Source organism: Scyliorhinus canicula, chromosome 7 (genome assembly GCF_902713615.1).
Source record: "Scyliorhinus canicula chromosome 7, sScyCan1.1, whole genome shotgun sequence".
NCBI lineage: Eukaryota > Metazoa > Chordata > Chondrichthyes > Carcharhiniformes > Scyliorhinidae > Scyliorhinus > Scyliorhinus canicula.
This window is the reverse complement of record NC_052152.1, coordinates 130,294,151-130,314,992: the sequence shown is the minus strand read 5'-3', so window position 1 is coordinate 130,314,992 and position 20,842 is coordinate 130,294,151. Positions and strand designations below refer to the sequence as shown.

General features: G+C 47.6%; 1 protein-coding gene across 1 annotated transcript in view; it reads right to left on the bottom strand.

Moving 5' to 3' along the window:
• Window positions 1-19,701, bottom strand: part of LOC119969373 (RNA-binding protein 38-like) — an 81,133-nt gene extending 61,432 nt beyond the window's left edge. Inside the window, exons 1-3 of the mRNA XM_038802931.1 lie at window positions 19,344-19,701; window positions 11,340-11,463; window positions 6,395-6,449 (exon numbers count right to left, since the gene is read on the bottom strand). Coding sequence (XP_038658859.1) covers window positions 6,395-6,449; window positions 11,340-11,463; window positions 19,344-19,553 — 389 coding nt within the window. The 5' untranslated portion in view covers window positions 19,554-19,701. The remainder of the gene's footprint in view (window positions 1-6,394; window positions 6,450-11,339; window positions 11,464-19,343) is intronic.
• Window positions 19,702-20,842: the final 1,141 nt, after the last annotated feature.

Sequence of the window (20,842 nt, the reverse complement as noted above, 5' to 3'; positions counted from 1 at the left end):
GGAATGAAATTGTTTTTGGGGGAATTGCTGTGAAAGTGGGACTTTAGAAATCCCAACAATGACTTTGCTCTGTGCCAAATTCCAGCAGTTATCAGAACTAACACGTTTGCAATTACATAGAAACACTCACATTCTTTTGACATCCGAAAACACTTCAGGGTCAACAAGTTACTTCTGAAGGCATAGTCACTTGTTTTGTGCAACGTAGCAGCCAATCTGCATACAGCAAGTTCCAAACGTCAACAAGGAGATGAGAAAGGCCCCCCGTCTAACATCTTAAGCACAGGAAGGCACCTCCAACAGTGCTATACTCTCTCAGTGCTGCACTGGAATGTCTGTCTGGGTTAAGTGCTCAAGTCACAGAGTGAGGGTTCAAATCCACAGCCTTCTAACTTGGGGCAGCACGGTAGCATTGTGGATAGCACAAATGCTTCAAAGCGCCAGGGTCCCAGGTTCGATTCCCCGCTGGGTCACTGTCTGTGTGGAGTCTGCACATCCTCCCCGTGTATGCGTATGTTTCCTCCGGGTGCTCCGGTTTCCTCCCACAGTCCAAAGATGTGCAGGTTAGGTGGACTGGCCATGACAAATTGCCCTCAGGGTCCAAATTGCCCCTTAGTGTTAGGTGGGGTTTCTGGGTTATGGGGATATGGGGATATGGGGGGGGGGGGGGGGGGGGGGTATGGGCTTGGGTAGGGTGCTCTTTCCAAGAGCCAGTGCAGACTCTATGGGCCGAATGGCCTTCTTCTGCACTGTAAATTCTATGAAATCTATGAAACCAAGTGCCACAAATGCTACCTCCGAGTCAAACCAAAATCGTTGGATTGTTTCAATCAAAGCATGGGGCTCGATTCTCCGCCGTCGGGATGCTCTGTTTTGTCGGCAGCCCAGGAGTTTCCCGATGGTGTAGGGCTGCCCCACAATGGGAAACCCCATTGACCAGCCAGAGCATCCCGCCACGGTGCTGAACCAGAAATGTAGTGTGGTGTGACGGAGAATCCAGCCCATGGTACTGGACCATAACTATTAACAATTCCTATCAGACTGTGTGACAAGAGAATTTAGTACTGGGTCACTGCAGAGTTCCAAGATCTGGCTCATTTTATTTAAGTATCAAGTGCAAGATTTAACCACTTAACTAGAGATTGCTGCACTTTCTAACTGAAAGTGTACAGAGGGTACTGTTTGATGAAAACAAATTGAACAAAAACACAGCAGAAACATCCACCAGTTAGTGATGTGGTACTGAATCTGCCAAATCAGATGTGTGATCATCAGCCCAGCCCCAGGCCTCTGTCATTCCATCTCCTAGCAACAGACCAATTATTTGTAGCATAGTGTACACAACAGGCTATATTGCTCTGAGTTCAAGTCCATGCCAAAGGCACAGGTTGACACTGGCATTTCTAAACTGCCACTGTGTTTTTCCCTGCATCACTAATTAGTAGATTTGTAAAATAACACCTTCAGGCCTTTTTTAATAATTATTAATTCTTGGGGCATGGCAATGGTGGCAGGCGCAGCATTTACTGCCCAACCTAGTTGCCCTGAGAACCGAAAGTAGTCAAGCGTCAACCACATTGGTGCGAGCCTGGGGTCATATATTGGCGAAGCGGGTACGGGTGACAGGTTTCCTTTCTGAAAGGACATCAGTGAACCAGACACCTTCATTGTCACTTTTACTAAAGTCTGTACAAACAAAGGACAGAGAACATTACAGCACAGGAACAGGCCCTTCGGCCCACCAGGCCCGTGCCAATCCAGATTCTTTATCTATCGTGCCTGCCTCCACTGGCAACACGATCCAGGCACCCACCACTGTGCGTGAAAAACCTTCCCCGCACATCTACCCTGAACTTTCCCTCTCTCACCTTGAACCTGTGTCCCCTTGTAATTGAGTCTTCCATCCTGGGAAAAAGCTTCTGACTATTCACCCTGTCGATACCTCCCAATCTCTGCCTTTCCAACAAAAACAATCCGGGTTTATTCAACCTCTCCTCATAGCTACCACCCTCCAGACCCGGCAACATCCTGGTAAACCTTCTTTGCAGTGTCTCCAAAGCATCCACGTCCTTCTGGTAGTGTGACGACCAGAACTGCAGGCAATATCCAAATGTGGCCTAACTAAAGTTTTATGCAACTGTAACATGACCTGCCAGCTCTTGTACCCAGTGCCCCGGTACTATTATTTTCAAAATGATTCAAATATGGATTAGTTCACAGATCAACTATGATCTCAACATGTTTGAGGTGCCAAATGGCCTCCTTTTATCCCTACGTTCCCAAACTCATATTCTCTGGATTATTGGTTCAGACCCCTACACCATACACATGTGATCATTTCAACCACACTATAGGTCTTCATCGCCTTACTAACACATGTAAGATGCTCAATGGGATATGCATTACAGACAACCCCAGGGCAGACTGATTCAAGTTTCGCAATTCACTCTCAGGGGGTGGGCATCACTGGCAATTTATTGTTCACCCCACTGGGGCATTGGAAGTGTGGTGGTGGGCTGTTGGTTTATCACCAATGGTGGTCTTTGGCTGCCTACAGAGCTGCATGGGGCACTAACTTTTCTTTTTAAACAATCCCAAACAGAAAACTGGTTTGCTGGCCTGATCATCACCACCACACTTCTAACTGCCAAAATAATCTCATGGTCATAGCACTGGAGTAACAACCCCAAGATGATTAATTCAAACCAAGGTAAATTGGACAATTAATGGTTTGGTACCAAACATTAGCTGAGGGGGAGGAAATGAGGTGCTCCCATCCAGCCTGATCTACACAGGACCAGAGTCCTACATTGATTCTCTTGCTGGGCAATAAGCTATTTGTCCACATCTCAAAAACATAGGCCATAATTCTCTGATTGTTGGGATTCTCTTTTCCCATTGGCAGTGCACAACCGCCCACAGGTTTCCCAGTGGCGTCGAGTGGCTGCAATAGGAAATCCCATCGACAAGCAGGGGAAGAGAGAATCCCACCACCAGCGAATGGCGCCCCACCAAAAAACACACGGCTGGAGGACTGGAGAATCTCACCCATATTTTTAAAACTATAATATTGCTGGAAGAAAAAAAAGACAGGTTGTCAAAGCTTTTCAGACTGCACGCTCAAGACAGTCTGAAGAACACCAAATCTCGCAATTCTGGCCTGATGAATGCAAGCTGAAAATCTTTGACATGTCTCTTCTCCAGCAATACTCAGGGTCTCTACTATCAAACGACAAAAAAAAAACTTAAGATTCTCGATGTATCATTATGCAGGAAAAAGACAACAAGGAATCAACTCTCAAATGAGGCATCGTAAATGCTGAGGGAGTTCACAACTCTTAGGTAGCCCAGTCAGATGGAGATACATAGATGGATCATCCCCGCCACAACAACAAGGAGTAAGCCTTTGGTAATATTCCCCCCTGGAGCCCCGAGGTACCGGATTCTAACTCTGGTTCAAGTGGAGTAAAAGTAGCTCCAAAATCCAGACCTGAGAATACAGAGGCACCAATTTTACCATGAATAAAGCTCAGCACAACCTCGTCTTTAGAACCAGTGCCATGAGAAGCTCTACTCAGACTAGCAACAACATAGATAGTGGGAACCTTGAGCTCACAGTGCAACTTGGAGGCCCTGGGGGTTGGATTTGTTCTTTGTTAAAGAAGCTAGGCAATTAGCCAAAGCCCATATTGCAGGACATGGCAAGCTTGAAGGGAGTAGTAACAATAGTAAAACAATGCTATGGATGACCCTGATCTTGTGCTATAGATTGCAAAGAGAAGGAAAGATTTCCTGTATAATGACCACAATACCAGGAGCACTTTCTGTTTGTCTCATTTCAATTGACAACCAGTACCCCCACCGCCCTCCTCTTCCCCGGTTCTGAGGCTGATGATCAAGGGTTCGAGACTGATGGGCTGTCAGCGACACTGCTTTCAATTAAAATATTAAATCACAGCTCCACCTACCCTTTCAGCTGGATTTGAAATGTCCCATAGAGTAGAAGAGCAAGGAAGCTCTCTGGGTCGTGGCTAATGTTTACTACCCCCTGCTTCTGCAGAAACAGATTAACTATCATTTACATAATGGTGGCGCCTTGCTGTTGGCAAACGAAACGGCTGTAAAGTGCTTTGGGATGTTTTGAGATTCTGAAAGACATTATGCAAATGCAGGTCCTTCCATCCCGGATTGTTGAGTTGTTACGAAAGTGGATGGATGCCCAACCCGTGACAGGAATTTCCATGGGCTGAATGGCCAAGCCAATGAGCTGGATAGATCTTATAGCATATCCACATGGTATCACTACTCTTCCCAACTCACTCAAAGGTCTGATGGTGAATTACGACTGGAGGGAGAAGCATTTCCTCCATTCACATCACGATTTTTATTTTAAAGTGCCCCCTTGACAATTTTCAACTCATCACACACACACACACATCTGAGAAATAGCACAATATTAAAAGGAAAGGAAGATGGATTAGACAAACACACAAGAGACTCCACAGAATTCAGTCTTTACATTCCTTCTGCCTGACTATCTAATGCGATGTGAAAGGTTCAGTTTAGTGTGAATTCATCTGAACCACACTCAAAAACAAGGGATTATCCGGCTCCTTTGGGAATGGGAAGGCAGCGCTGTGTACTCAGTGCTAATAAAACTAAGCAAATGTTTCCCATCAAAATTAGGGAGAGTGAGAGATGGGAAAAACATATCTGTGAATAGTATTGCTGAGATGAGGGGCCTGTTGGAGTAGATAGAGAGAAACCAATTCTTCTGTTAAGAGAGGACATAATGAGAGAGTACAACCTGAAAATGAGAGTTGGGCCATTCAGAGCTGATGTCAGGAAGCTCTTCTTCACACAAGTGAAGATCTGGAAGTCCCTCACCCAGAAACCCACAGTGTTAAATTACAAAACTGAGATTGATCAATTTTAGACAAGGCATTTAAGGGAATGAAACCCTGGTGGGCCGAAGTATTTAAGGTACAGAGCTGCCATTATCTATTGAATAGAGAACAGGCTTGGGGACTATTTCTGTCCCCAGAGTCTCAGTTTGTCTCCTGATTCAGCTACAACTCAATCCTTACAAGGTGAGGCCTTGTTTTGTATTTGTTAGTGGTTGTAAATGACTCAACTCTGAGTCAGAAAGTTGTGAATTGGAGGCCCATTCCAGAGATTTAAACACATATGGGCAGGATTCTGTGACCCCCCCCCTGCCGGGTCGGAGAATCCCTGGGGGGAGGGGCGGCGTGAATCCCGTCCCGCCTCTCTGATGCCGGCTGCCGTATTCTCCAATGCAATTTTTCGGGCAGGGGTGGGACTCACACCGTGCTGGTTGGGGGCCATTGGCAGCGCCCCCCCCCCCCCCCCCCCGGTGATTCTCCGGGCCCCGATGGGCCGAGCAGCCGTCCGTTTTTGGCCAGTCCCGCTGGCGTGGGTTACACATGGTCGCACACGGCGGGACCTGGCAGGTAAGTCGGCCTGGGTGGTCCTATGGTGGGGCACGGGGGGTCTCGACACCGGGGGGGCCCCCACGGTGGCCTGGCCCGCGATTAGAGCCCACTGATCTGCGGCCTGGCCTGTTCCGTGGGGGCACTTCTTCCTTCCGCGCCAACCCCTACAGGGCTCCGCCATGGCCGGTGTGGAGAAGAGGACCCCCTGCACATGCGGCAAAATACGATGACCGGTCTGCGCATGCGTGGAATCACGGTGGCGGTTCCGCGCATGTGTGAGATCATGGCGGCCGTTCTGCGCAGCGCAAACGCGTGCAGTCCCTTCGGCGCCAGCTGGAACATCGCCAACCCCTCCGGCGTCACCTAGTCCCCGAGACAGGTGAGAATTCCTCACCTTGGGGGCCTGTTGACGCGGAGCCGTTGCCATCGGTTTTCCCGCCAGCGTGGTGATTTAGTCCCCGGAAGGGAGAATCCCAGCCATAATCTAAACTGATGCAGTACAGAAGGAGTGCTACACTGTGGGACATGCCACCTTCTGGATGAGATATTAAGCCAAGGCCCCAACTTCTCATTTTCCTGTTCTTCAGATGTGAATCGTTGGCAAGGTCAGCATTACGCATCCACAAATTACGCACGTGGTGGTGAGGTATTGCAGAGGATGTAAAAAACCTGTGACATTGTTCAAAGAGGATCCAGTGTCCTGCCCAATATTTACACATCAACAATCCTCACGAAAACAGATGAGCTGGTCATCATCGCATTGCTGTTTGTGGGATCTTACTGTGTGCAAACAGGATGCTGTACGCCTTATATTACAACAGAGGTTGTCCTACAACAAAATGCCTCAGTGCCTGTAGAGTACTTGGGACATCTTACAAGGCACTATAGAAATGCAAGACTTTCTTCAGTACATTTTTAAAACAAATGTTTTTCTCCCTTACCCAAGGGGACGTTGGATCAAAGCTGGGTGAATCTGCTGGACGCCCAAAGCCAATCCTGTAAATAAAATAATTAAATATAAATAAAACCATTGCAAGACAGAACAATGCTAAGAGGTGGGGGGGCTGGTTGTGGGATAAAACTATTTCTTATCTACCCTTAATCTACTTTTCTTTTAATTATTTTATGAGATGTGGGTGTCACTGGCGAGGCCAGCATTTATTGCCCATCCCTAATTGCCCTGGGGAAGGTGACAAGTCGCCTCCTTGAACTGCTGCAGGTTCAGAACTGGAGGGACACCCACAGCGCAGTTAGGGAGGGAGTCCAGGTTTTTAACCCAGCTACAGTGAAGGATTTTGTTCCTAGTTAGGATAGAGTTTGGTTTGATGGGGAACCTGTAGGTGGTGGTGTTCCCATGCACCTGCTGCCCTTGTCCTTCTAGATGGGAGAGATCAGGGGCTGGATTCTCCGCCGGCGGGATTCTCCGTTTTGCCGGCTCCCGGGGGTTTCCCGACGCGTGGGGCTGCCCCACAATGGGAAACCCCATAGACTGGCCAACGTAACGGAGAATCCCGCCAGCGGGTCGGGGCAGAAAAGTGGGGTGGCGGGGCAGAGAATCCCGCCCCAGGGTCTGGAAGGTGCTGCTGAAGGAGCCTTGGTGAGTTGCTGCAGTGCATCTTGGAAGATGGTACACACAGCTGCTACTGTGCTTTGCTGCTGGAGAAAGTGAATGTTTGATTAATGTGGAGTGAGTCAAGTGGGCTGCTTTGTCCTGGAGGTAGAGCTGAACTCATCCAGGCAAGTGGAGAGTATTCCATCACATACCTGACTTGTTCCTTACAGATGGTGGCACCGGCTTTGGGGAGTCAGGAAGTGAGTTATTCACCATAGAATTCTCTCCTTCTGACCATCGCTTCTCGTCACTGCATAATACATATGACTACTCCAGCTCAGTTTCTGGTCAATGGTAACATCCAGGATGTTGATAGTGGGGAATTCATAGAACATAGAACAGTACAGCACAGAACAGGCCCTTCGGCCCTCGATGTTGTGCCGAGCAATGATCACCCTACTCAAACCCACGTATCCACCCTATACCCGTAACCCAACAACCCCACCCCCCCTTAACCTTACTTTGTAGGACACTACGGGCAATTTAGCATGGCCAATCTACCTAACCCGCACATCTTTGGACTGTGGGAGGAAACCGGAGTGACCCAGCCGGGAACTGAACCTGGGACCCTGGAGCTGTGAAGCATTTATGCTAACCACCATGCTACCGTGCTGCCCAAATCAGCGATGCTAACATCATTGAATGTCATGTGGAGATGGTTAGAGTCTCTCTTCTTGAAGATGGTCATTGTCTGGCACTTGTGTGGCGTGAATATTACTTGCCACTTGTCAGTCCAAGCTTGATGGTCTCCAGTATTTGCTGCATTGGCACACTGACTGCTTTGGAATCAGTTGTGAATGGTGCTGAACATAGTCATCAGTGAACATCCCCACTTCTTTTTCTATTCGTTCATGGGATGCGGGCCAGCATTTATTGCCCATCCCGAGGCGGGCAATTAAGAGTCAACCACATTGCTGTGGGTCTGCAGTCACATGTAGGCCAGTCCAGGTAAGGATGGCAGATTTCCTTCCCTAAAGGACATTAGTGAACCAGAAGGGTTTTTACGGCAATCGACAATGGCTTCATGGTCATCATTAGACTTTTAATTCCAGATATTTACTGAATTCAAATTTCACCATCTGCAGTGGCGGGATTTGAACCTGGGATCCCAGAGCATTACTCTGGGCCTCTGGTTTACTAGTCCAGTGACAATACCACTACGCCACTCCCTGCCCTAATGATTCTGACCTTATGATGGAAGGAAGGATTGATGAAGCAGCTGAAGATGGTTGGGCCGAGGACACAACCCTGAGGAACTCCTGCAGTGATGTTCCAGGACTGAGATGCTTGACCTCCAAACACCACAACCATCTTTCTTTGTGCCAGGTGTAACTCCAATGGAGAGTTTTCCCCCGACCCAGATTCTCATTGATGTTAATTTTGCAAGGCTCCTTGATGCTACACTTGGTCAAATGTTACCATGGTGTCAAGGGCAGCCACTCTCATGTCCCCTATGGTGTTCAGCTCTTTTGTCCATGTTTGGACCAAGGCTGTTTTGAGATCAAGAGTTGAGTGGCCTTGTCAAACACCAAATTGTGTTTCAGTGAGCAGGTTATTGCTGAGTAAATACCACTTTATTGCAATGCCAATGACACCTTCCATCACTTTGCTGATGGAGCCCCCAATGTTAATGCCTCTCTAAACACCCCAGCCTCTCGGAGCCGAGTTATAGATAGCCTTTGGTCAGAGATCTGTAGGCACAGGACTCTGTGGCAACTGCCTCAGGGTCCCCACACACCTAACCTTAAAATCAGCAGACAGGGAGGCTCACATTCCCATCAGTCTGACCTGCATTTAGACCCTAGAGATGAAGGGAGACTGTCTACACGGGGAAGAAATTTCAACGTTGGTTGGGGTGTAAAGCAGACGGCAAATCTGAGGTCGCTCATTATACCATGATGCTTCACACAAAATTGTTCATTCTTGTGACCCAGGTACCTCCAGAATTCATTCAACTTGTGGCCTACTCTAATAAAGAAGTGCACCCCTGGGAGGAGTCTAGACGTTGTTAAACCTAGAGAACAGGAGAAATCCAGTCATAAAGATAGTAGGTCTTTGATAGCTATTCAAGAAGGTTTGCTGGATGGGGAGTAGGGATAGTGAAAGTGATTCAGTCAGTTATAACGGTGTACGGGTCCTGCATATTTATTCCCTTATTTCCCCTTTCTTTTATTTTGCCATTATCGTTTTTGATCCATGGATGATTAATGGACATGTATCTTTAAGTCAAGCAGGATTCATGGACATGCATCTTTAAGTCAAAGAGCAGAATTCAAAAGTTACTGGAGAGAATACTAGCACCTGCTGGTTGAACAAGAAGCTCCAGACTGTCGGACCTGTGGGAGAGGTGGGTTGGGACTCGGTTTGATTGATTGGCTGCCCGGAATGAATTGGCCCATAATGCCGTACTCTGCCTAGTTAACAGGCAGTGATTGGATTTTTTTCCCCCAAATTCATTTACGGGATGTGGGCATCACTGGTTAGGCCAGCATTTAGTGCCCATCCCCAGTTGCTCTTCAGAAGGTGGTGGTGGGTGAGCTGCCTTCTTGAAAAGCTGTGGTCCGAGATGTCGGTACACAGTGCTGCTGGGGATGTATTTTGACCCAGCGATAGTGAAGGAACGGTGATATAGTACCTAGTTAGGATAGAAGGGCAATATATTTCCATGTCTGGGTACTGAGTGACTTGGAGGAGAACCTCCAGGTGGTGGGGTTCCCAGGTATCTTCTGCTCTTGTCCTTCTAGATGGCAGTGGTCATGAATTTGGAAGGTGCTCTCCAAGGAACCTTGGTGAGTTACTGCAGTGCATCTTGTAGTTGGTACACACGGCTTCACTGTTTGTCGGTGATGGAGGGTTTGAATGTTTATGGAAGGGGTAACAATCAAGCGGGCTGCTTTGTTCTGGATAGCATCGAGCTTCTTGAGTGTTGTTGGAACTGCACTCATCCAGGCAAGTGGATAGTATTCCATTTCACTCATGACTTGTGCCTTGTAGATGGACAGGCGTTTAGGGCGGCAGGAGATGAGTTACTCGCCGTAGGATTCCTAGTCTTTGATCTGCTCTGGTAGCCACAGTATTACTATGGCAGATGCAGTTCAGTTTCTGATCCAACGGTCACCCAGGATGTTGATTGTGGGGGATTCATTGATGGTAATGCCATTGAATGTCAGGGGGCGATGGTTAGATCCTCTCTTGTAGGAGATGGTCATTGCCCGGCACTTGTGCAGCTGAAGTGAATGGTGTGAATCCCAGTGGAATGCTTTTCCGAGTCCCAAGGAGTTTTAGTTTTGATTCTTGCAGCCCAGGGGTAAGAACTGCAAACTCTCCCCAGAAATGCTGCTGTGCTATCTCTCAAGAAACACAGAAACAGAACCAACTATTTCCCTATCCAGAAAGCCTGCTGCAAGTGCAATCTCTCTGTAGAAAGCTACTGTGAGGGCTGCATTCCTGAAACTACAGAGCCCTGAATATAAACTACAAACTGAAAGCAAAGTTTGAAGAGACGCAAGGCGCCACTCCAAAAAAGCTGTAAGTACTGCAGATGGGTGGCACTGTAGCACAGTGGTTAGCACAATTGCTTCACAGCGTCAGGGTCCCAGGTTTGATTTCCGGCTTGGGTCACTGTCTATGCGGAGTCCGCACGATCTCCCCGTGTCTGCGTGGGTTTCCACCGGCTGCTCCGGTTTCCCATTACAAGTCTCGAATGACGTGCTTCTTAGGTGAATTGGACATTCGAAATTCTCCCTCTGTGTACCCCAACAGGCGCTGGATTGTGGCGACTAGGGGATTCTCACAGTAACTTCATTGCAGTGTTAATGTAATCCTATTGTGACACTAATAAAGATTATTATTATTATTTTCAAACTATAGAGAACCTGAATGGATGCATGATTCCACAGAGAAGATCGGTATAGGCTGTAAACAGAGACTTTAATCTGCAAGCTTGCTGGGAAGAAAGATGTGCTAAAAGCCATCATCTAAAACAAATTGTACTTGCTACATATTTCATTACGTTCTTGTTCTAAATAAACAGCAATTGTAATTATTGGGCAGCCAAGGGCCAAAAAGTTTTCTTTGTATTTTTATCAGAATCATTGGTTAATCCACTTGTGTTGCGACTCCGGGGGACGTGGGGTTGGAATTGACCATGGACTAGCCCAGGGTGTCATTAACAATGGTAAGGAGGTCTCAGGGTGTACAACATATCAGACACAGGGGGATGCAGAGTAATGCTCCAGAAAGGCAGCTACTCTATACAGAGGCTGGTTACTTACCAGTTTGTATGGTTCTTGGTTTTGCCCCCAGGTAGGCTAGATTGACATTAGCTTTTCTGCCATCAATGATGGGATTGGGATCCTTACATGCTCGATCTGCTGAGACCCTGTCTGCCATGGTGACCTGTGACAAACAAACAAACAATGCTGTTAGTCATTAAACTGAACCAGTGCGCACAACTCCCTCAGTGGATCAGAATATTGGGAAATTGAGCCACGCCGATCCATGATTCAGGTTGCTCGCCTTAATCAAAGTAACTGACCCAGGCCCATCAGGAGTGCATCAACTAGCCTGAACAATCTGGGCCTTGTGCAGAGACATCAACAACAGAAGTCTGCCGAGACTCTCGATACAAGCTCGCATAATTAAATCAACAGTTCTTTATGCAGTGCAGAGGAGGATGCTTTAGTCTCCAATGAAATGCTCCCCACCACTGAGGTTAGGACATTTTGGGGACAGAATAAATCTGAGGCATTGCATTTACAGAGTGAGCCTTTAATACCAGCAGCCTCCAGTTTATAACAATAATGATCTTTATTGTCACAAGTAGGCTTACATTAACATTGCAATGAAGTTACTGTGAAAAGCCCCCAGTCGCCACATTCTGGCACTTGTTCAGGTACACAGAGGGAGAGTTCAGAACCTCCAAATTACCTAATAGCACGTCTTTCGGGACTTTCGGGAAGAAACCGGAGCACCCGGATCAAACCCACGCAGACACGGGGAGAACGTGCAGGCTCCGCACAGACAGTGACCCAATCTTTTCAAGAGTCTCTCAGAATCTCAGGACATCACCAAGCATAGCAACAGCCAATTGTCTTTATTTTCAGCAAACATAGCAGCAGCATGATGGTGCAGACAGCATTGAGACAAAAGAGCGGATAATCTGTTATCCTGATATTGGACAGGACACACGAGAACTCCCCTGCTCTTCTTCTAATAATGCTGTGGAATCTGGTGGGGGTAGGGGAGGGGAAGAGAGAGAGAGAGAGGGAGAGAGAGGTGGGGAGGCATCTTGCTCAGTGCAGCCAAGCACCAGAGTGGGACTGGATCCTCTAAACTTCCAACTCAAACGTGACAGCGCGACCATCCAGCCAAACCCTCAAGTCATGTGAATTTTCAAAACATATTTGATAAAGTTTCATATAACAGACTTATGGCAAAGATAATGGCAGACGGCATGAATATGAATGTGTCCACTTGATAGGAGAGGTGATGAAGGACAGACAGCAAAAAGGTATTAAAAAAATAATTTGCATTTTTGAAAAAGTAACCAACCAACCAACTGGTTGGATTTTGGAACAAACTCCCTGAGAGGGTAGTGGAGGAAGGTTCAATTGAGGCATTCAAAAGGGAATTGGATTGTTATCTTAAAAGAGAGAATGTGCAAGTTTATGGGGATAAGGTGGGTGGGACGAGGTAGAATGCTCTTTCAGATGGCCAGTACAGATTCAATGGGCTGAATGGCCTCCTACTGCACTGTAAAGGTTAAGTGATTTATATTGCACCTTTCGTGAACTCAAAACCTTCCCAGGCGCTGTGCAACCAAGTAAATTCTTTAGGCATAGTCACTTTTGTGAGAAGCTCAGCAGCCAATGGGTGCACAATCAGCTATGTTATAATGAGTGGGTAATCAGTTTTAGTGATGTTGATTGTGTTGGAATTATCTAGTTCATAATTCATATGTTTTAGAATATTAACTTTTAGTTTCAGGAATTAAAGTTTTAGCTGTAGAAAATGGGGCATCTGAGTGAGAAACTGATAACCAACTCTGATGCAAATGTAACTCAAACAATGCTTAAACAATGAATGCTGCACGTTCGCATTTCTTTTTTAAACATTAACAATCCCCAACAGGATTGTAACAGTTGAAGGATAAATATTGTGAATAAGTCCAAGAAACCCTTCTTCAAAAATACTAACACAGGATCTTTTACATCCCCCTGAGGGGCACAGACAGGACTTTGGTCCAAACACCTCACCCGAAAGACAGCACCTCTGACAATGCAGCAATCACGCAACACTGCACTGGACTGTCAGCTTGAATGATGTGCTCCAATTTCCGGTGTGGGTCTTGAACCCACAACTTTGTGGCTCAGAAACAAGAGTGCAAACCACGTGGCAAGGGAGGTTTGTCAGAATAGAAACTTACGGTGAATGAGGTTCCACAAGGGTCAGTGCGGAGGACTTTCTATCATCAATGATCTAAACTTGGGGAACTGAAGCAGCAATATTGAGGTTTACTGATGACAACCAGTTGGGGTGTTGGACACACTGTGAAAGCCAATAGGAGCCCATATAGGGGGGATGTTGCACAGATCCTATCGAGTCAGACCAATAGTGTGGCACAGTGTTCCCAATGTCACCGGGGCACAGGCTGGCACCATAAGAGCCCCATTAACCTGAGGAAGGAACAAATAATGGGAAATGCTAACACAAGGTCCACCAGCGCTAAAGGAAGCATAGTATTGAAGTAGATCATGATAGCTACTCTTCAGTTTACGTCCTGTGGTATACACTGATCACAGACGGTTTTACACACTCAATGTAGCCTAAGGTCAAAAAGATGAAAAACAGAAATGGATTAAAAAAGGAGAAAAGCAAAGATGGATAAAAGGCAACAGAGGTGATCAGAGATGGTAGATTATTTCTGCTAATTGCATACATTGTTACAGGGGCACAAACTTGAAAAATATTTTACACAAAGTGTCTCTGCCTCAAACCACTGCCGAAAGAGCCCATAAATTGCTGGGAAAGGGAATTAAGATAGAACATAGAACATAGAACGATACAGCGCAGTACAGGCCCTTCGGCCCTCGATGTTGCACCGACATGGAAAAAAAAACTAAAGGCCATCTAACCTACACTATGCCCTTATCATCCATATGCTTATCCAATAAATTTTTAAATGCCCTCAATGTTGGCGAGTTCACTACTGTTGCAGGTAGGGCATTCCACGGCCTCACCACTCTTTGCGTAAAAAACCCACCTCTGACCTCTGTCCTATATCTATTACCCCTCAATTTAAGGCTATGTCCCCTCGTGCTAGCCACCTCCATCCGCGGGAGAAGGCTCTCGCTGTCCACCCTATCTAACCCTCTGATCATTTTGTATGCCTCTATTAAGTCACCTCTTAACCTTCTTCTCTCTAACGAAAACAACCTCAAGTCCATCAGCCTTTCCTCATAAGATTTTCCCTCCATACCAGGCAACATCCTGGTAAATCTCCTCTGCACCCGTTCCAAAGCTTCCACGTCCTTCCTATAATGAGGCGACCAGAACTGTACGCAATACTCCAAATGCGGCCGTACCAGAGTTTGGTACAGCTGCATCATGACCTCATGGCTCCGGAACTCAATCCCTCTACCAATAAAGGCCAACACACCATAGGCCTTCTTCACAACCCTATCAACCTGGGTGGCAACTTTCAGGGATCTATGTACATGGACACCGAGATCCCTCTGCTCATCCACACTACCAAGAATTTTACCATTAGCCAAATATTCCGCATTCCTGTTATTCTTTCCAAAGTGAATCACCTCACACTTCTCCACATTAAACTCCATTTGCCACCTCTCAGCCCAGCTCTGCAGCTTATCTATGTCCCTCTGTAACCTGCAACATCCTTCCGCACTGTCTACAACTCCACCGACTTTAGTGTCGTCTGCAAATTTACTCACCCATCCTTCTGCGCCCTCCTCTAGGTCATTTATAAAAATGACAAACAGCAACGGCCCCAGAACAGATCCTTGTGGTACGCCACTCGTAACTGAACTCCATTCTGAACATTTCCCATCAACTACCACTCTCTGTCTTCTTTCAACTAGCCAATTTCTGATCCACATCTCTAAATCTCTAAGTTAGAGAAATATTATCGAACACATGAAGACCCAGCAATCAGCAGGCTTATATAAGCTAGCTCATATGTAGGACATCACCAACAGGGACTGAAGGGCTGAATGGCCCGTTTCCAGACTCTAATATTCTATGTTGCCCGAAAACACACATTTGTGTTCTAGCTTTCCCACAGAATTGCACTCAATGCAAAGTGTGGGGAAGGAGGGTGTTTGCTCTGGCTGTCTGTCTCACTTTCACAGCCTTGTTTGTATCCGAGTGGCTTTGGAGAAGGAGTATGCAGTGTCCAGTAGTTATTTTCTTCCACAACCTGTGGGACCTACAGGGACTGGGGTGCCGATTAAACAATACCATCACAGTTTTGCTTTTAAGTTTCCTTTGGTGCTGTTGAAATGAGAGAGTTTGCCACTTTATTTTAAACATCTCAGTTTGATTGGACCCCCTGGTAATTTATTATTTTAGTGGTGCCACTTCGGACAGGGGACAATGGGGGCAGCATAAGAGCTATCCCTGGAGGTCCAATTAAAATAGGCCCACAGGATCTCTAAATGACCATGCCACAAACTCTGCTTGCCCCTGCTTTACGCAGCAGTTGCACTTTCACTCGCAGTCCATACAGGGCAGGAACCGTGCTGCAGAGTGCTGCATGGTGCACTGTGATACAACAAGCCCCTTCTGTTCAGACTAGATAAAAGCCTGAAGTGCAGAACAGCTAACACCCAAGTGTAGTCAGCAACAACAACCTGTTAACCGTAACAAAAAGGAAGCAGCCCAGCTGCCGACTGTGCATTCATCACTACAGGCTGCGCAATCTCCAATTTTTGAAGTTTAGTTACTATTGTAATGTAGGAAACACAAGAACAAATCTGCAAACAGGATGTCAGGACAATGAAACATTTTAGAAAGTTCTCTCATTTTTCTGGTGTTCTGCACTGGCAAATATAAGGTCACAAAGTTGCATTTATGACTTTGTGACTTTCAGAAACCCATTGAAGAAGGCGAGAACCAAAAGACATTGCTGATTGTGGGAGCTTGCTGTGCATACTTTGATTGCTGTGTTTCCTACATAACAGTGGATGCCCTTTAAAAGTACATCATTGGCTATGAAGTCTGGGACATTCGGAGGCCTTGAAAGGCACAACATGAATGCAGGTTCTTTCTAAAACAGTGCCCTTTTAAGAAGGTAGACCCCACTGTGTGACTGGATTATTTAGCATCTCCAGCAAGCAACTGGTAACCAAGAAAAATGTGGCAAGGTGGCATGAGGGACTTTGCAATCCACTTACTGGCCTAGTGGATCCATTACCCTTCAATGCTGAATAAACCGAGAGTTTTCCTCAGATAACTGCAGTAAGTATTTGATTCTAATCTTCAAAACAAAAATTCAAATGGGAAACTCAGGATTATTTGACTATTGCTGGTCGAGAGCCATTAAAATAAAATCAAACAACATCCCTTTGTGTGACTTTCTTTGTTTGACTTTATATTTAAACAGCAGAAGCTGACAACATAGACAGATGAGATGACCAGAATAGGCCTGTTATTCTGCCCAGTGTACGTAAGCTGAATAAATACATGCAGCTAGCTGAAAAACACCCAGTGTTATCGATAGAATCTCTACTTGTGATTCTAATTCTTGTGCACTGTCTGAGACTCTAACTCTTCCCAGCCCACGCTCCTAACTGTCCCTTTATGTTAATCCAGCTCCAGGCTACTGCTCAACTCCTCCCAGTCCGTTCCCTGGAGACATTACTTAAAAAGGAGATTGCTGGGCATTTTCTCAGTCACCGTCTGTACTTATTTATCCTATTCTGAAGTTACTAACGGATATCTTTGCTCAGAGTGATTGGTGGCAGTAGAGGTGCAACAATTAGCTGGTTCGATCTCCGTTTTACTAAATTCAAACAGCACATCTGAATAAGCTGCTCAGCAAATCTTCAAACAATGAGACACATTCTCCTCTCTTAAGCAAATCTCCCTCCCAGTCCCAACAATTCTTTAAAGAGCATTATTACAAGGATACTGAATTTAATCTACTTTCTCCATTGTCCCCCCACACACACATGTTCGAAAGACAGGGAAATGTTTGTATTTGGGTCAGCCACCCTTCTTCAGCAGTCATTCATCACATACAGTCACAGACAGTTACCACAACAGAGTGTACTGCTGTGAGGTGAAACACAGATTCTGCCCTCAAGAGGACATCCACAAACATACACTTCCAATGGGTAACCCATTGGATAACCATTTGGAGCAGGAATTACTGGTTTCTTCCCCTCATTCCTCTCTAACCTGTGGGTGCTGAGATCAATTAGACCCCTCTCCTGTTACTCAGCAGGACCCAGTGCACTGAGCATAGACCAGGTACTTCCCAGTCTCCGATGCACCATATTGTTCTTACCCAGAGTCATTACCCAGAACATTGTTCTCTGAATGTTTGAGAGACACAATAGTTCCTGGGTCAGGTCATTGCGAAGCACTGACATACTCAGAGATTAGTCCTTAGAATCTCAGAATCCCTACAGTGCAGGAGGCCATTTGGCCCATCGACTCTGCACTGACCTTCCAAAAGAGCATCCCAACAGGCTTATCCTTCCACCCCATCCCCGTAGCCCCACCTAACCTTTGGGGCAATTTAGGATGGCCAATCCACCTAACCTGCACACCTTTGGACTGTGGGATGAAACCGGAGCTCCCAGAGGAAACCCACGCAGACACGGGGAGAAAGTGCAAACTCCACACAGACAGTCACCCAAGGCCGGAATCGAACCCTGGCAGTGAAGGGCAGCAGTGCCATCCCATTATTTCTAATTAAAGGAAAGAGAAATTGTGATCCCTTTGTTCTTAGACGGAGAAGGACAGCAGAATGTGAAGGAGTGTCAAATGCCAGACTGGCCAATACATTTCAAATCGTAGTTCAGCTCCTGGTACGGTGCCAACACAGTCTCTGATCTTCACCTGGTCTCTCGAGAGTGAAATGTGCCACACCAGCAGATCACTGCCCAGCGATAGGTCGGTCGAGGCCACCAGTGTTTGTGTGGACATTTGGTTCCCCCCAGGGATAACACTTCAACACCGATGCCCTCTCAGCAGAGCCCCCCCCCCCCCCCCCCACCCACCCACCCCCACCCCCACATGGGCTCACAGATACAGCCTCACACCAATCAAGCCACCTGTAGAGGACTCCCACCCTGACTGAGGATAACTTGCTTCTTATCCTGCCCCAACTCAATCAGATGTCTGCCCTTCCAGCCCAACCACCAGAAAGCAGGAACAAAATATAGTTAAATACACACTCTCACCACATGCTAGAAGCAGCTGGGTGTTTACCACAGGAACATGGGAGAAAACAACCTGCACGTTACATGGAACAAAATGTAAAGATAATTATAATTGTTGAGGGTGAGGGGGAGGGGGTGGGTGGAGCAAAATTAAACCAGGAAGTGGGAGGTTGTGGCTTTCCATGCAGTTTATAAATTCAGTCAGCCAGAGTGGGTCTGTGTGTCTCTCTCTCTGCAGATATCACTGTGTAAAAACTCTGTCCTGTTCTCTCAGGATTTAAGAGACACATGAAAGAATTACCAACTTCATACTCGCCACAGTTCCATTTCCTGACTGATTTAAGTTGGCCGTTTCTTTCTTAAAACTTCTCATTTGACGATTAGCCCCAAGTGTCTCTGAAAAGGGTCGGTTGAGAATCGGCCAGCTACTTCTGCATTTTGGGAGAAAGGAGAAGTGAGGCGGTTTTGAGCAGAAAGATGGGGGGGGGGGGGGGGGGGGGGGCAGACTCCCCTGCCAGCCAGGCTGCTAGTCATCTGTGATCAGACAAGTGTCTCTTCGCCGTGTGTCCCCCTGTCCCCCCCCCCCCCCCCCCCCCAGCCTCTGCTCTCTGCAGCAAGGGAGCTGGGTCACTGCTGCTGACACTGGCTGCTGGAGTCCACCAGCACACCATCCCCATTCAAACAGCTGCTCCTCTTGCAATCCTCATCCCCCCCCCCCCCCCCCCCCAGACATCAGTAAAAAGAGAGGGGGAGGGGGAGACTGGGGGAACATTCAGCGAGACTGGGGGAACATTCAGCAACACCGGTAAAACACAAAGTCCCTGGTTCTATGCCCGCCTCCCCCCCCCCCCCCCCCCAGATACTTACAAAGCCGTAACCCCGGGATTTCCCCGTCTGCCGGTCAGTGATCACCACCGCCTCCTCAATGTCCCCAAACACCTCAAAGTATTTCCTCAAGGACGAGTCAGTAGTGTGATAGGGCAAGCCGCCCACAAAGATCTTGGTAAAGGTAGTGTCCTTCTGCAGCGTGTGCATGGTGTCAGGGTAGGTGCAGGCGAGAGGAGGCTGCGACAGCATTGAACAGACTGGAGACAGAGACACACACAGACAGACAGTCCAGGCTTCAGCGCCCCCCGTTACTCAGCACAGGCAGCCCATAGACAGGATCACACAGCCAGAGAGCACTTCACTCAGCAATCAAACACACTGCAACACTCGGGCTTATAGCCTCAAACTGGAAGCTCCACCTTGCAGCTGCTTCATTGGTTGTGTCTTATTTGCCTAAATGGAATATGGGAACTGTAGTCATTTTATGTAATGTAACAGAAAAAAAAAGGCCCGTGCCTGTAGCAAGTGCAACTGGTTCAGCAAAGGGTTCCTGGGAACCCCAAAGAAAGGTAGTCAGGCACGGAGTGCTCCCAGTTAACCCTTTAGGCCTTGATCCTGCACAACAATCCCCCCCCCCCCCCCCCATCCACAGCAGACTGTACCCCAACGGCCAATTTGCGCACAGCAAGATCCCGCAATGCAATCCTGACCAGATCATCCGTTTCTGTGGTGGTGGAGGGATAGATCCAAAAGCAAAATCCTGTGGATACTGGAAATCTGAAATTAAAACACGACACACTCAGCAGGTCTGGCTCAATCTGAGGAAACGACAGAGTTAACGGGTGCGATCTACCGGCCCCGTGGCCCTCTAATGGGGGCAGGCAGTAGATCCCAGGAGGGGCTTCTCTCGGGCCTCCCGACAGCCGTTACACCTCATGAGATCTAACCAGACCTTGCGAGACGTCGCGATCTGGATCCCACGCACAATGGGTGGCATCCAGTCTCGCAGAGTGAGTCGGCTTAGAAGTTGACTTACCTCTGCCCCTTCACCGGATAGAACGGCCACCCGGCGTCCTGATCCTTTACTGCACTGAGGAGCTCCACCCTGCCCTCACCCCACCCCGAGGTGTGAAAACAAGACAGAGTGCAGTAAAGGGTGTGGGTGTTTGAGAAAGTGGGGCCGTTCTCGGCGTTTAATCCCACCCAGAATGTCTCTCTGTTTTATCTTGGTTAGATCTCGCCCAATATTTCAGAACAATAGCACTCCCCCAGTACTGCATTGGGCTATCAGCCTGGATATAAGGGGTGGATTTCTCTCAGCCCGGGGCCGGGCCGGAGAATCCCCGCGACCGCCGTGAATCACGGCAGGCCGTCCCGATGCCGGCATGCGATTCTCTGCAGAGCGGAGAATCGGCGCCAATGGCGCCAGCGTGGTTGGCGTGGCGCCGGTCGGGGGTCTCTCTACACAGCCTCCCTGCCGATTCTCGGCCCGGAATGGGCCGAGCGGCCGTTGTAAAAAAAACCAAGTCCTGCCGGCG